General features: G+C 44.0%; 1 protein-coding gene across 8 annotated transcripts in view; it reads left to right on the top strand.

The window, feature by feature from the left end:
• The window catches only part of SGCE (sarcoglycan epsilon), a 55,335-nt gene that overhangs the window by 19,531 nt on the left and 19,691 nt on the right, over positions 1-16,113 (top strand). For 4 of the 8 annotated variants that reach the window (XM_072650725.1, XM_072650721.1, XM_072650730.1 and 1 more), the window contains 3 exons: positions 4,255-4,377; positions 5,679-5,836; positions 9,670-9,742. In XM_072650725.1, the coding sequence (XP_072506826.1) occupies positions 4,255-4,377; positions 5,679-5,836; positions 9,670-9,742 (354 nt within the window). The remainder of the gene's footprint in view (positions 1-4,254; positions 4,378-5,678; positions 5,837-9,669; positions 9,743-16,113) is intronic. The other 4 variants (XM_072650726.1, XM_072650729.1, XM_072650727.1 and 1 more) reach the window with 1 other exon arrangement.

Genomic DNA, 16,113 nt, shown 5'->3' with positions numbered 1-16,113 from the left:
GTATTTATTCCTGAAGGTAATAGGGAACCACTGAAGTTAGTGCTGTGTGTAGGAGCGGGGTTAGGGAACATGCTCACACCTGTGCTTTAGAAAGGGCGCTAGGCAGCTGAGTGGAGGGTGGGGTAGAGAGCCAGCTGAGGCAGAGGCACCAGTCTGCAGGTTATTGCAGCAATCCAGGTGTGGGGTGATGAGGGCCTGAGCTAGGGGGATAGCAATGTCATGAGAGAAAGAAGGGGACATATTGGAGAGATGTTAGAAAGGTAGGATTGATAGGTCTTGGCAACAGATTGGGTATGTGAAGTAAACGGGCATGAGGAAGGACAGATGACGCTGAGGTTGCCAGCCTGGGTAACTGGAAGGATAATGGACCCCACTGGGAAAAGGGTGAGTATTGGGTAAAAACATAATGAGTTCAGGTTTGGACATGAAGTCTGAGACATCCTTGAGATAGCCAGTTCAAGCTATCCAAGAAGAACTCAGGAGAAGGGTTCTGACTGGATAGTTACATTAGAGAATCTCCTTCATAAGGATGACAGCAAAACAGCACAGAAGAAGAAGAGAAGATGCCCTGGGAAGATCATTGGGCGATACCCACAATTAGTGAGCGTAACCTAGATCCAGCCAAGGAGATGGGTAAGAGGACCAAGACAGGGAAGTGTCATGAAAACCTAGACAGGATGGAGTGCCAGAGAAGGGGATGGCCAGTGTCAGAGGCTGCAGAGAGGTCCAGAATAAGGACTGAGAAAAGACTTAGCAACGAATGGAGAGATCGATGGAGAGAGGAATTTCAGTTGAGATGAGGAACAGAACATAAATACAAGGAGTCAGTCAAGAAACATTTCTTAAGCACCTGCCATGTTCTTCTAGGCACTGTGCCAAGTGTTGCAAAGGAAATAGAGGCTGAGACTGGAGATGGCTTTCACAAGGCATTAACCTAGAAAGAGAGGTGAGATAGAAGGAGAGAGCTGGCAGGTCTGGTCAGATCACATGGAAGCTGGCATGGATCTCCTCATCCTGTGCTGTTAACACTTTGAATCCAAGTGTAGGATTTGATATTTATCTGTATTAACTTTCATATCAGTTTAGGCCAACACATTTAGCCCACTTCATCATTTCTACGTTGAAAGCACAAAATTCTGGGAGATAATTTGCTGAATTTTAGGATGTGCTTTATAGCATTCCTCCAGGAATCCAGGAGGGATCATTTCAGTTGAAGGGTAGGGTTGAGAAGTGAGCAGATGTGCAGGAAAATGACCATATCTATGCATGAGAAAGAAGGATGGATTGGAGGAAGGACAGTGTGGAGGTGGTTCTAATGGTGCTGTTAGGGATGAGGCCCTGGACAGAGTAGATGCAGGAAGTGTTGGAGTGAGCCTCATTAGAACCATGACATGTGGCTGGAAGGTGATTCTGTGGAAATGGGCTCTTTGGGCCACCACAGGCACAGTGTGGGTGGGCTGCATTTGAACCAGACTTAGAACAACATCTCAGGCCTTGAATTGGAGTAAGAAGAAAGAGGTAGGTTGGCCTCGAGCCACCATTGTGAAGGACTCAGCATTCTGTCATGAGTCTGCAGACACAGATGGGAATTCAGCTTGGAGTGTTTCCATTTCTATTTTGGGAGGCTGTTGTGGATTTCCCCCTTGGGCTGGAGGAATTGTGGGTTGTTGTGGTTATTTTTATTCCAGTGAATTAGGTTTGCCTCCTTACTACTAGCTGTATCATCCTAGGTAAGTCACTTAAACTTACTTTGCCTCAATCTCCTCATTTATAAAATGGGGAAGGGAGTCAGTCACTAAACATTGTATCTACTACGTGCTAGGCACTGTGCTCAGTGCCGGCGATGCAATCTCCCAGGAAGGGAAAAACCACCAGCAAAAAAGTACTTGCAAACCACAGAGGAAAGGCTCTGGAAAGAAAGGGGAAGCAGGAAAACATCCTGGAGAAGGTGGAATTTTAGCTGGGAGTAGAAGAAGGCCCGAGGCAGAGAGGGGGGAAGAAGAGAGTTCCTGGCAGGAGAGACAGCTGGAGAAGATGCCCAGAGTTGGGACACAGGGGACCTTGTGTGGTTTCCACCAAACTGGAAGCCAATGTCACTGGATAGAAGATGAAGTGCACGGGAAGGGTGGCTTTTAACACCAAACTTTGATCCTCCAGGCCCCAGGGTGCCATGGCAGTGACCTGAGGCAGGGAGGAACCTGACTCAGGAGGGGGTTACAGCAGTCCTGGGGTTGGCTTCAGGATCCTCTGTGCTCCTTTCTAGCTCTAACCCATGAGCCTGTTCTTTTGTTCAGGACTTGTGGAAACTCACTGGGGAACACTTCTATCCATGCCTGGGACAGTGTGTGGGTGTGATTGGCCCAGGCTCACTGGGACAGCATTTGTTTGCAAATCTTGAACCTTAAGCCAGCCCTCTCTCCACTCTAGCTTGCAACCTCTCTCTTTCTCCAGCAACGTGCAACTAAAATCTAAAATGAAGGTGTTACCAGTTTACAAAGCTGTGGACCAGTGAGGTGTTGGGGAGGTGACTGTTTCTACAAGGGTAGTTTACATGAGATTTTTGGAATGTGCCTTCAAAGCCAACTCAGCCCAAAGCTGGGGTTTCCTTGTGGAGTATCAGTTCGTAGAAGGGTTAAAGACCCTTGGACACCCAGAGGGCCACTGGGTCTTCCACTCATTCTACTGGAGCTGCCCACAAGCAGTACAGGAGCTCTGACCACGGACCCATTACTGTTGGGTCTCCAGTTCTGTTGGTGCTACATTGTGCCTCCAGGGTGGCTGGGGCAGTTTTCTTCAGGTATGTGAATGTGTGTCTACAGAAGAGTGAGGTGGCCTTAGACCCAGGAAGATCCTGATCTATACAGGCATGTTGGTTAAGTGATTATTGCCCAACCATCTTCCTAAGACTCTAAACTGCAGAGATATGATGCACTCTTCATGGGTGAAGGGAATCTGCTCATAAGAAATTCTTGGTGCAGTGAAATAACAAGTCTTGTCCCTCACTGCCATCCTTAGGAGCACCTCAATTGATGCACATAAAAAAGCTACACTTGACTGCTAGTTTCCCAGAGTCTGAGAGCTTATTTCCTCTGAATGTCCGTGCATGGAGCTGCCAGGCATCGTCGACCTGGCCAAGGAACCTGAGTCCAAGGCCATGTCAGACAGAGGTGCAGACCAAGACATGCCAGCCAGTGTCCTTTGGGCCACACTTCTTTACACACAACAGCACACTGGTTGGTTTCAAAGCCAAGGCATTTTTTGGGTAGGAGTGGCCATCTTGGGCTTCCCTCCCAGGTGGGGACCCAGGCTGAGTTGGGCCAAGGTCACACTCTTGCCTGCAGGTAACTGTCCTTCACCTTTTGCTAAGTGGTCGTTCTGGCTTTTTGAAGGCCATGGTCTTGAAAAAATGTTGTATTCTGGCCAGGAAACAACCAAAAGGCAGCATGGTTTGTTGGCCTTATTGAGCAAGGGCAAAGTGTTGTTTCAGGGGCACACATGGGTTGGTGCCTGCAGATTCGGTCCCATGTACTCATGCTTGGGTTTCTTGTTCCTTTGCTGGCAAAGCAAGGCAATTATTTTGCCTTTGTGACTGTGGTTTGTTCTGTTTCTTTGCTATTAAGGATTGAAAAGTCTAAATGTAGCCCAGGTGGGATTCTTTACATACTGAGGCATGGAGGGGGAGGGGCCCCTGGATTTGGCATCCCAGAACTGGGGCTCCCTGCTGGACCTGCTGCTGTTTCTCACCTGTGTCAGTGACGTTGAGCAGGCCTCAGTTTCTTCATTTGCAAAATCTGGTCAGATTTTCCCATAAAGAAATGCTTTGTAACCCTTTAAAGGCTGAAGAGAATTGGAGCTAGTAAGGATTCCTGTGTTGCCTTGTTGGAGGTGAGCCTGCTGCCTGAAGAGGTGAGGAAAAAGCTGTGGCCTCCCTGGGAGAAAGGGTTGGGCACTGTTAGACACAAATGTATCCTGAGTGCTGCTACAGTGTATCCCAAGTATGCTGCTACAGTGTATCCTGGGGTATATGACTTCTGTCTGTGGGGGCTGCTTGACCGCCTCTGGTGGGGGTGCCCAAACTGCCTCCCGGGCTTTGTTCTAAACTGGCCACAATGTTACTAACCCATGTGTTTGGCCTGTGTTTTTCTTTCCTCTGATCTGTTTGCACCACAGAAATAGCAAATGCACAAGGCTGGGGGTTGCTGCCTCTTCCAGCCAGCATGCCTCACTCGCCTCTTTTCTGTCTCTTCTTTTTAGTGTACACCATTCTCTCTAAGGTACAGTCTGACCGGAATGTGTACCCATCCGCTGGAGTCCTCTTTGTTCATGTCTTAGAGCGGGAGTACTTTAAAGGGGAGTTCCCCCCATTTCCGAAACCTGGTACGGGACACTTTGATCTTTCTGCAGAGAAGGGTGGGGTACTGGGCGGCCCAGGGCCAGTTCAGTCTTCTCAGAGTTCTGCATGGTGTCTTGAGAGAGGCAACATTGCAGGGGGCAGTCTGAAAGCAGAAGGAAAAGTGGGAAGATTGCTTGTAGCTTCAACAGCATTAGCTCAGACCTCACCAACAGTGGCTTTCTTTGGACCATTGGCGTTTTCCCAACAAAGCATCTGTTAACAGAACATTGAGTTTTGTTGTACTTAACAGAGAAAGTTAGGGTCAGGGTCAGGATTAGAAAAGAGAGTGCAGACATTAACATTAAGCAAGTCCATAAAGATTTATCATGACATCAGATTTATTTGAACAAACAATTTCTGATGGCCACTTCTGTTGGTTCTGCATTGGGTGCATTACTAATGGGAGGCTAGTCAGCAGCAACATACAAGGAGACAGCGGAAGGTGGAGAAGGTAAACTTAACATTTCCTTACCTGATGCGTGGACATATAAAATGTATTTGCATTGTGTGTGTATACACATGTGACTAACTTTATAAAAACAAAGAGAAAATACTCCCATTTTTATAGTGATAGTATCACACTTGAAAAATTCATGAGATATAATGGCTTTCTCAAGGTTAGAACATAGTCAAGTGGAAAGAAAAACTATTTATCAAAGAATTCTTCCCTTGCTTCCTCCCACCCCAAATGTTGCCTTGTTTTTCAGTAGGGAGGACATCCACACAACATGGGGGGTGGGTTCTTTCTGTATGTGGTTGGAGTTGGGCTCTGCTTCTTGAGGTACAGCCCCTCAGCTTTGGGAATGAGACAGGGTGATTATGGTACCTCCCACCCTGCCCAGAAAAACTGGATGACATAACTACTCTAATGGTTTGTTCTTGTAATGTAGGGTTGCTTCTTGAGATCAGTGGCCCAAGTCAGTCAGTCAACAAGCATTTATTAAGTGCTTCCTGTGTGCCAGGCACCTACCTATTTGAAGTCCCTCTCAGGAGGGTTGTGCCCGACATCTTTCTCTCCCTTTCATGAGCAGGGATCACAGGGCTTTCTAGGGGATTTGGCGAAGGGGCCTTCTGTCTTTCAGCAGATCTGAGCAGCCTCCAATGGACCTTTGCCCTCCAGACTTTTCTGGCATCTGGGAGGGACTCTTAGCCTAATTATCTTAGCATGTTTGGCATTTTCCTGATAGCAAGGATGACAGAAATGTTTTCATAAGTGCAATCAAGTGTGTGTGTGGGCACAATGGTTATCTTGCATGTTTTCATTAATCACCTGTTTCTTACCTAGGTGAGGTAAGTAATGACCCCATTACATTTAATACCAACTTGATGGGCTACCCAGACAGACCCGGATGGCTCCGCTACATTCAGAGGACACCCTACAGTGATGGCGTTCTGTACGGCTCCCCGACTGCAGAGAGCGTGGGAAAGCCAACCGTCATCGAGGTACCCTCCTCCTGCCCATGCCCATGGAGGGCTTATGACCTAGATGGGGCAAGATTGAGAGTCTCTAGGTTTCCCCCTATTTTAGTGAGACATTGTCTGGGAAGATTTTGTAGACATATGTTATCTCTACTTCTGTTTGTGGTATCTTTGGATGACAGTTTTAGATGGTTACCGGAAAACCTCACAAATTCCCACAACCAGGGGAAAGGCCAAGCTAAATTAGCAAAAAGCTTGAATTATGAAAGATTTTTGTAAAAAAGAAGAGTGATTCTGATGTCTGTGCCTTGTACCTACTTGCATTTGAAGGTTCTGTCAACATCCCCTTCTTCTCTCAGAGTCCTCAGAGCAAGGGTACCCCTTCTCCGTGAAGCCTGTTGTAATCTCCCTTGGTGAAAGGAATCTCAGAATTTTCCCAACCCATGACTGGGACTTTTCCTTGACTCATTCTAGTGTATTTGATCTTTGTTGAGCAACACTTCTGTCCCTCCCACATTGAAGTGGCAGTTCCTTGGGAACAGGGTCTATGGTAACCCTTTGACATTGTGGGTACTGATATTTCTGTGTTACCTTCACTCTTTGGGTAGGCTCTGGATGCTACCAGGCCATCCCCACACATATCTGACTTCTCCTACTTTCTAATATTACAGAGAGCAACAGACTGTCCTGTAATTAATTAGTGAATCAATTAACCCTCTGAGGAGATGTACTTTATCTGACTGTCTGGTGTCATTGTGACTGCCCAGGAGCAGTTCCCATGAATGTAGTCAGTGGTCCCCAAGCCCTCTCAAAACAGAGCTTGGAATCTGTCCAACTTAACCAAAAATGTGAAATTCCTCTCATCTCGGTGCCTTGAACGCTCATCATGTAGCTTGGATTCTTCCCCACTCCCCATCACAAGGTTAAAGGCCTGCTCAGGAGTGGATAGTTCCCTCTGACTCTGCTATGGGAGTTATCTAGTCAAGCAGCCTGAAGACCCACACAATCAGTCAGAAGCTTCCAGACCTCATCTGCAGGGCTGCTGCAATGCAGGCTCCTCCTTTTCCACTCCCATTCAGTCCAGCCAATCAAGGCAGGCTGGGTTGAAAAAGAAAGGATTAGGTAAGGCTAAGAATTCACTGAGATTTCTTCAGCACTCACTGGGTAGCCAGGGAGGGGAAAGGGCTGGATCCCACTGCTCTGCTCTAACCCTTCCATGTCACCCAATCAGTCCTGAGTTGCAGATCTGCCACCCTCTTTCCCCCTTTAGCTGCTTTACAGGTTTTTGTATGGTCTGCACCTCAGCAAACACACACTTTGGAGTGATCAATTCTTCTGTTAGTTCAGTGGTTTAGGAAACTCCCAAGTGAGCTAATTGAACCCCAAAGACCCTCCATAGCTTGCTCCAGGTTAGAGACAGTAAGCATTTGAGCTCAGCTTTGACCCAGGTCCCCTGACTCTGGAGATTCTGACCTCCCCACTGTACCACACTGCCTCCTGCTATGAAGGTGGGGTGGACTAGGTATAAAGAAAGGCTTTGGGGAAAGGAATGAGAGAGACCAAAGATCCAGAGTCCTAGCAGAAGCTCCACAGTTGTGTGCTGGGAAACTAGAAACACCAAATAATCACAAAAAAAAATGAAAGAGTCTGGTTATTGGCACAGAAGTGATCCAACAGTCAGACTGGCGACTTTTCAGGGCAAAGAGCAGAATTAAAACTTGACATGAAAGGACAATAATGAGAATGGAGATGGGAGACAGTCCTTAGCAGTGAGAAAGGGGAAGTGGGCATCAGTACTGATGACCAGAATTGGCACTGCAAGACCAGAAGGGACCCAAAGCCCCTCAGTCATCTGCTCTCTGCAAAGAGAAATGGAGGCCAGAGGGAGGAAGCCCAGGGCAGTGGGGGGATCTGTATAGGCTGCAGTGACTGAGCAATATCTAGGTTGTGTTGTATTTTTGCTTATTTGTTAAACATTTTCAAATTACATTTTAGTCTAGTTCAGCTGCCCTTGGGAGTTTTGTCTCAAGCCTGACACTTCCAGGTTAGAATAAAAGTCATTGGTCCCATCTTACAATGATGGATGATGGACAGTGATGGGCAGCATTGTCTTATAAAGCAGAGAGAATGAAGCCAGGCAAGAGAGTCAATTAGGTAATTTACTTTGGTTTAATTAAAAGTTAAGCATTCAGGGATGAAGATGGAAGGAAAGATGAAAACCCAAAGAAAATGGAAAAGTTCTAAAAAGATTATTAGTACAAATACTTTGCCTTGACAAGGACAGTGGGTCTTCCACTCTTGGACCCTGGTCCATCTGAGGTGTGTTGGCCTCTTGTGGCGAGGGGGACGACATCAGAGAAATAGCATTCCAAATTTGCCAGATTGGGCCACATCTGTACAGACAAGATTTGTGCTAGAGGAGGCCCAGTGGAGGGAATGCTGAGGGATTGATACGAAAGGTATCTGAAGGAGGGAAAAAACCAAAGATGTAGAAATGAATCTTGAATCTTATTTATAGCCCAAAAGTGACTGAGAAAGCATGAGCACCTCCTGACCCTATTGCCTGCCCTCCTGCCAAGACACCATCATTTACACCTGAATCGAGAGCATCCTTGATGAGTGCAGCAGCAGGGAGCGGGCAGGCTCCCAACAGCCCACATCTTTACCGTTTGGGAATTGACCGAAAGACAGAGAATATCAAGTCCTGCCGGGCTCACTGTTGGCTGCACTCAAGGCTTTGATTCAATGGAACAAAATTCCATCTTTGAGGCTCTTTCCCAATGAGGCATCTCCCAGCCTTACACCGAAATCTTCGATTCATTGAAAGACCCAGTAGCAGAGATATCCTTGCATGATGGCCCTCTGATCAGCAGCATCAGATGAGGCATAAAATGGGGAGCTATCTGCTCCCACTGGGATGGGGGAGATACAGAGCAGAGTCCAGGCCAAGGAGAGATTCCCTGGGGGAGGCTGAGACATTGTCCGGTTGTTCCTGTTTGTGCACGACATGGGGCTGTTTGCCTCAATTTCTAGGACAGTGCAGAACCTTCTAGAAATGATTTACAGTCACTTTTAAAAGTTTGGCCTGACCCTCCCCACCAAAAAGGCCAAGTGGGCAAAACATGTCTGATGCCCAGATTTCGTTGTTTATCCTTCGTTCTCAAAGAGGACCAATGATGTTAGGACAATGATGTCTCGACTTGCAAGCGGATAAGATTTAAGTGAGGCAGGGCTGTGCAAAGTCATATGCCTCACTTTGTCCTCCAGAACCATCTGAGTCCAGTGTCACGATGTAGATCAGGATGACTGGAGATGACCCCAGATGCAGTGGGAGAGCTTGGCCTTTTTAAGGAAGGTCATTCCAGGCCTCAGTTTGCCTGAGGTAGCACTCATTCAGTGATTTAAAGCTAAGTAAGAAATGAGGCAAAAAATGGTTTAGTTTGCCTACTTAAAAACCAAACAAACCCGACCCTCAAAAAGGGAGGGGAAGACCCTCAAGGTTTCTTTGCAAACAGAAGCAATTGCTATTTATACTCACTCTGAGCTAAGGTTTCACCTGCATTCGGATGGAGACACGGCAGAGAGTTTCTGTAAGGGTCCAAGTCTGGGACAGTGAGTTGGGTAGGCTGATGGACAGGAGGAAGAAAGCACTGGTGAAGGCAGAGACCCTAAAGCGTGGAGGAGGGGAGTGGGAGAAGCTGAGGAATGGCCTTAATTCTTATCAAGCCAGATTGGTTCAGTTGTGGCCAAAGAAGGCCCGGTTTGTCAGTGTGAGGGTGAGTGATGGTGTTATCATTGTTCTGTCTTCATTTCAGATTTTGTACTGTTTCACAGCTTGCCCTTTCTCTTCATTCTAGATAACGGCTTATAACCGGCGCACCTTTGAGACAGCGCGGCACAACCTGGTCATCAACATCATGTCAGCAGAAGGTATGACTGAAAGAACAGTGGTTTGGGGGCATGGGAGGGTATCGGTGTATGTGATGAATGGGACTTAGATCAGAATCAGGGCTAAACAGCAGAAAGAAATGTTGCTGAAAGTTTCCTGAAACATTTTATTCCTGATCTGTAAACTGAGGGACTCCATGGGGTTTTCTCTGGCTCTAACCTAGAATCAAGACGGGAGACCCTCCCCCCAAAACAAACCCCACAAACATTTCGATTCTACTTACTGTCAACTACCTTGTGATTCTGGACAAGTCAATCCCACTGTCTGAGCCTCAGTTTGCCTCCCTGTAAATGGCAGGGACCACAGGTCCTATGGTCCTTTTAAAAATGTATTTCCTGGAGTTGTAAACAAATTACTATGGAACCCTGATATGAAATTGTTGACTTAAAAAACAATAATTTCCCAGACAAAGTTAAAGCTAAAATAGACTTAATTAAAAGAGATGAGCCAGAAAACTACATTATATTAAAAGATACCCTAGATAATGAAGTCATATCAATACTAAATAAAGACATGCATCAGATGCTATAGCATCCACATTTATAAAGGAAAAGGTAAATGAATTGCAAATGGAAATAGATCACAGAACCAAAATAGTAGGGGACTTCACCTCTCCTTTCTCAGAACTAGATGCATCTAACCGCAAAATAAAAAAGCAAGACGTCAGGAAGGTGAAAAGAATCTTAGAGAAGCAAGATATGTTAGACATCTGGAGAGAACTGAATGAGAATACAAAGGAATACACCTTTATTCTCAGTGATACACGGCACCTTTACAAAAATTGACCAAATATTAGGGAATTAAAACCTTATAGTCAAATGGAGAAAAGAAGAAATATTAAATGCATCCTTTTCAGATCATAATGCAATAAAAATTACATTTAATAAAGAACCATGGAAACACAAATTAAAAATTAATTGGAAACTAAATAACCTAATGTTAAAAAATAAGCGGGTCAAAGAAAAAAATCACAAAAATAATAAATAATTTTGTTAAGGGGAATGATAGTAATGAGACAATATATCAAAACTTATAGGAGGCAGCAAAAGTGGTAATCAGAGGAAAATTTATATATTTAAATGCTTATATCAACGAATTAGAGAAAGAGCAGATCAATGAATAGGTATGCAATTAAAAGAACTAGAAAACAAACAAATTAAAAATTCTCAATTAAACACCAAATCGAACATCATGAGCATTAAAATTGAGATTAGTAAAACTGAACGTAAGAAAACCATTCAATTAATACATAAAATTAGGAGCTTGCTTATGAAAAAAACAACAGATAAATCATTGATCAATATGATTTTTAAAAAAGAGAGAAAATCAAATGACTAATATCAAAAATGAAGAAGGTAAATACACTACTAATGAAGATGAAATTCAAGCAATTATTAGAAGTTATTTTGCCCATTTACATGACAAAAAAATTTAACAATCTAAGTTCCAAGTAGAATCCTTACAAAAGTCTAAACTGCCTAGGTGAACAGATGAGGAAATAGAATATCTAAATAAACCTATTTTAGAAAAAGAAATTGAACAGGCCATAAATAAGCTTCCTAAGGGAAAAAAGCATTAAGACCAGATGGATTTACAAGTGAATTTTACCAAACATTTAAAAATCAGTTAATTCTAATATTAAATAAAAATTATTTGGAATAATAAGAGACAAAGAAGGAATTCTGCCAAACTCCTCGTATGAAACAAATCTGATGCTGATACCTAAACCAGGAAGAGCAAAAACAAAGAAGGGAAATTACAGATCAATCTCACTAATGAATATTGATGCAAAAATCTTAAGTACGCGTAAGGAGACTATGGCAACGTGTCACAAAGATTACGCATTGTGACCAAGTGGAATTTATGCCAGGAATGCAGCGATAAGGAAAACTGTGAACATAATTGATTATATCAGTAATAAAAGTGATAAAATCATATAATTATATCAATAGATGCAGAAAAAACTTTTGACAAAATACAACACTCATTTCTGTTAAAAAAAAAATTGAAAGCATAGGTATAAGTGGATTTTTCCTTAAATTGATAAGAAGCATATACCTAAAACTATGAGCAAGCAATCTCTGTAATGGGGATAAATCTCCTTCATAAAAGGATTTGTTCTGTAAAACTTGGACTCAGTCAAAAGGTCGCCCCCAAGGACCTAGAAGGCCACATGTGGCCTCGAGACTGTAGGTTCCCCACCCCAGTAGAAGCCTTCCCAGTAAGATCAGGAGTGAAACAAGGACCTCCATTATCATCAATAGAATTCAACATGGTGCTAGAAATGCTAGCAATCCTAACAAGGAGAAAAAGAAACGGTCTCCGAATAGGCATGAGGTAATAAAACTCTTCCTTTTTGAAGATGATATGATGATATACTGAGAAAATCCTGGAGATTCAACCAAAAAGCTGGTTGAAACCATAATTTTAGCAAAGTAGCAAGACAGAAAACAAGCCCACACAAATCATCAGCATTTCTGCATGTCACCAACAAAGCCCCGCAGGAAGGGATAGTGAGATATAGTTCATTTAAAATAACCATAGCCAATATAAAATACTTGGGAATCTGCCTGCCAGGACAAACCCAGGAACTACATGAACATAATTATAAAACACTTTTTATCCAAATAAAGTCAGATGTAAATAACTGGAGAAATATTAATTATTCAGAGGTGAGGTGGAGCCAAAATGATAAAATGGCAATTCTACCTAACCTAATCTATTTATTCAGCACCATCCTAGTTATATTACCAAAACTACTTTGTTGAGTTAGAAAAAATAAGACAAGAAAAAAGGACAAGACTATCAAAGGAATTTACGAAAAAAGAAACAACCACAAAGGCAGGTGGGTTAGCGGTACCAGATCTTAAACTGTGTCTGTTATCAAAACTATCTGATGCTGGCTAAGAAAAAGAAAAGTGAGTCAGTGGAGCAGGGTAGACACTGCAGTAAATAACTAACCTGGTATTTGATAAATACAAAGATTTAAGCTATAGGGACACGAATTCACTATTTGGTAAAAAACGAAACAAAATAAAACAAACAACAAATTGCTGGGAAAACTGGAAAGCAGTCTGGCAGAAACTAAATATAAATTAATATCTGATACCATTTACCAAGATAAGGTCAAAATGGATACATGACCTAGACATAAAGACATACTAGAAGAATATGGAGCATATCACCTATCAGATTTCTGGATAGGAGAGGAATTTATGAATAAACAAGAGGTACAGGGCATTGTGGGATATAAAAAGGATAATTTGATATTATTAAATTTTAAAGATTGTAAATAAATAAAGATTGTATATAAAGATTAGAAGGAAAGCAGAAAATTGGGGGAGAAAATTTATGACCAGTTTCTTGGATATAGACCTCATATCTCAAATATACAGAGAAATGAGTCAAGTTTATATATGACAGATATATACATATATATGACTGAGTCATTGCCCAGTTGATAAATGGTCAGAAGGAAGAAATCAAAGCTATCTAAAGTCGTGAAAATATGTTCTCAATCATTCTTGATTAAAGAAGTGCAAATTAAAACCACTTTGAGGAACCGCTAAAATGATTGAAGGGGGAAATGAAGATGCTGGAAAGGATGTGGAAAAATTGGGACATGAATTCACTATTGGTGGAGTTATGAACTGATCCAGTCATTTTGGAGAACAGTCTAGAATTATGCCCAAGGTGTTATAAAATTGCCTCTACCCTTTGGTCCAGCAATCCCACTATAAGGTGTGTTTCCCAAGGCAATCAGGGAAAAAGGAGAAGAACCCATATATTCTAAAATATTTATAGCAGCTGTGGTGACAAAGAACTGAAAATGGCAGGGAAGCCCATCATTTGGGGAATGGCTGAACAAGTTGTGGTATATGATTGTGATGGAATACAAAAAGGATGAGCTGGTTGATGTTAGAAAAAACATGGAAAGATGCATGAAATAATGAAGGGCAGAACTCAGGGAATGTTGCACATAGTAACATCGATGTCACTCAAAGAGCAGCTGTGAGTGATCCAGCTGCCCTCAGTAATGTGATCATCCAAACTGGCTGCCAAGGCTCTGGGGGAAGGTGCTCTCCACTCACAGAGAGAGGTGATCTGGGAAGTATGGAGTGGATGCTTCCACATATATGTCTATATCAAATGTTGACCTTCTCTAGGATGGCGGGAGATCAGTCAGAAATTAAAATATGACAAAATAAACAAAGGCACCAATACCATTCCCTCAGGTCACTATTTGCTTCCCAATACTTAGCCAATAGGTAAATAGCCAAAAAAGCCATCTCTTTAAATGTACATGCACTCAAGCAGCTAACTGATTTCCCAAGGTATACCATGATACCTTTTTGAAAAATGTGGATTTCTGAAAATCAAGGACAAGAGTATATTATTGGAATTAGAGAGTCAACTTTTCTTATCCCTACTTTGGCATCAGACTAGTTGTTTTTTCCTGAGGCTTCAGATAGTTAAAGATATTATTGTTCAATATTTTTCCCATTGTTCAAAATAATGTCCATCTCTGGAACAGGGATAAGGGTCTTTATGAAAGGAGGGACCAAAGGTAATTAACAGAACCCCCGTGTGATGTGGCCATCTCCCTCTGCTGGCTCAATTCCAGTGCTGCCATTTTGATGTGAGATGGGCTAAAGCCCACCTTCACACTGTCTACAATGACATGATTCGTTAGGCACATTTGTGACACAAAGTGAGGAGTGGAGGGCAGCCCTAATTGTTTTGGGGCTGTTCGGCAGGGTCCACACTCTCCCTGTGTGATCCTTGTTCCTAATGGAGTTGCCCTTTTTGCCTTGGGGGCAAAGCTGCCTGGAGGAACAGAGCTCACAGCTCACAGCAGGCCCTGGCGCTTTCCTGGATGTGTCCTTCTGATGGGAGCTGACCAAAGAACTGGGGCTGCCTCTTGGAGCAGACTGATTGAGTCCATAGGCTTTCCTTGAATTCTTATGAGTTTGTGGTGATTATAGTGATTCCAGATCCAAATAGTCAGTCAGTCAACAAGCACCGACTACATGCCAGGCACTGTGCTAAGGCCTCGGCCCCCAGGGAAGCTCCCAGCCTCATGGAGGGACACTATGAGAGGCGGTCTGCATTCCCCAGTGGCAGCATCTCTGCCTGAGATTATGCAGCAGGCCCTCCCATTGGTTGGTTTTATACTGCAGTGGGGGCCTGATTGATTACATAGGGAGACTGCAGGTGAAGTGGCCAGCTGCCTGACAGCTCCTGCATCCTGGAACAAGGCTTGAGCACGTGGAGCAGCTGAATTTTTATCCCAACGGCTGTGAAGGTGAATTTTAAGATTTGTGGCAAGAGCCATTGTCTTAGAGGGTGAAAGAATGTTTTCATGCCCCTGCAGTCTTCCCCTGCCCCTCAGAGGGTCCCTACACAGTGCAGCCTGACTCCCTTGTAGTCCCCACAGGAGTCCCCCCCACCTGCTGGGATCCCCCCACCTGCCTCTCTAATTAGTGGAAGCAAGTGGGCTAATACTCCAGTTGAGCTGAGGCTAGGGAGCAACAATGAGGTAAACTAAGGTGGGGGGCTGTTGGAGGTATTGGGGGAAGGAGAACAAATCAACAGAAGCATGGGCTACTGTCCAACTTTGCTTCTGCTTTTTTCTGATGAGGTGAGTGATCCTCAGATTGGAAAGGGCTTTGATCCCTAGACCAGTCAGGTGACAGTAAGAGTCCTTGGCTGCCCTGGACAAGGTCCCCCCTCATGACCCTACTGGAATGGCAGCCATCTTGTCCTCCTCCCTGTCCCGTGGCCACGTGACCAGCCTGTCTTCTCATCTGGCCACCATTTTCCTGATTGTATTTTTCCTCTGTGACAGAATGACTGTCTGAGAGGCTGTGGCCATGGCAACAGTGAGCCAGGAGCTCTGTGGAGTGGGCCCCCAAGCCCTTCTTTCGGCAGATTGCTGTTTTCTCCTTGTCACTCAGTGGTTTTCAGTGAACAAAGCAGGATCTGGGCAGTGTTAACAATGATTTCCAGACTAGAAGAGAAGGAAATGGAGATTAGTCAGAGGGCAACTCACCCCAGGTAGAGCGTGGGTCTGAGAATCACACAGAACCAGTCCTGGGTCTATTGATTTAAAGCCAGAAGGGGTTCTCATTTTACAGATGAGAAAACAGAGCCCAGAGAGGTTTGGTGACTTTCCTGGGGTCACACAGGTGGTGAGGGACAGAGCCAACCCCAATCCAGCACTATTTCCTGGGCATGGAGTAACATTAGCTAACAAACACAAATAAATCAAAAACAATGCTGAGATCTGTGGGTGGATGGTAATCAGTTGCCGTAAACAACATGGGGGTGTTTGTTAAATGTCTTGGAAGCA

This window comes from Notamacropus eugenii, chromosome 3 (genome assembly GCF_028372415.1).
Source record: "Notamacropus eugenii isolate mMacEug1 chromosome 3, mMacEug1.pri_v2, whole genome shotgun sequence".
Taxonomy (NCBI): domain Eukaryota; kingdom Metazoa; phylum Chordata; class Mammalia; order Diprotodontia; family Macropodidae; genus Notamacropus; species Notamacropus eugenii.
This window is presented reverse-complemented; position numbering and strand designations above follow the sequence as displayed.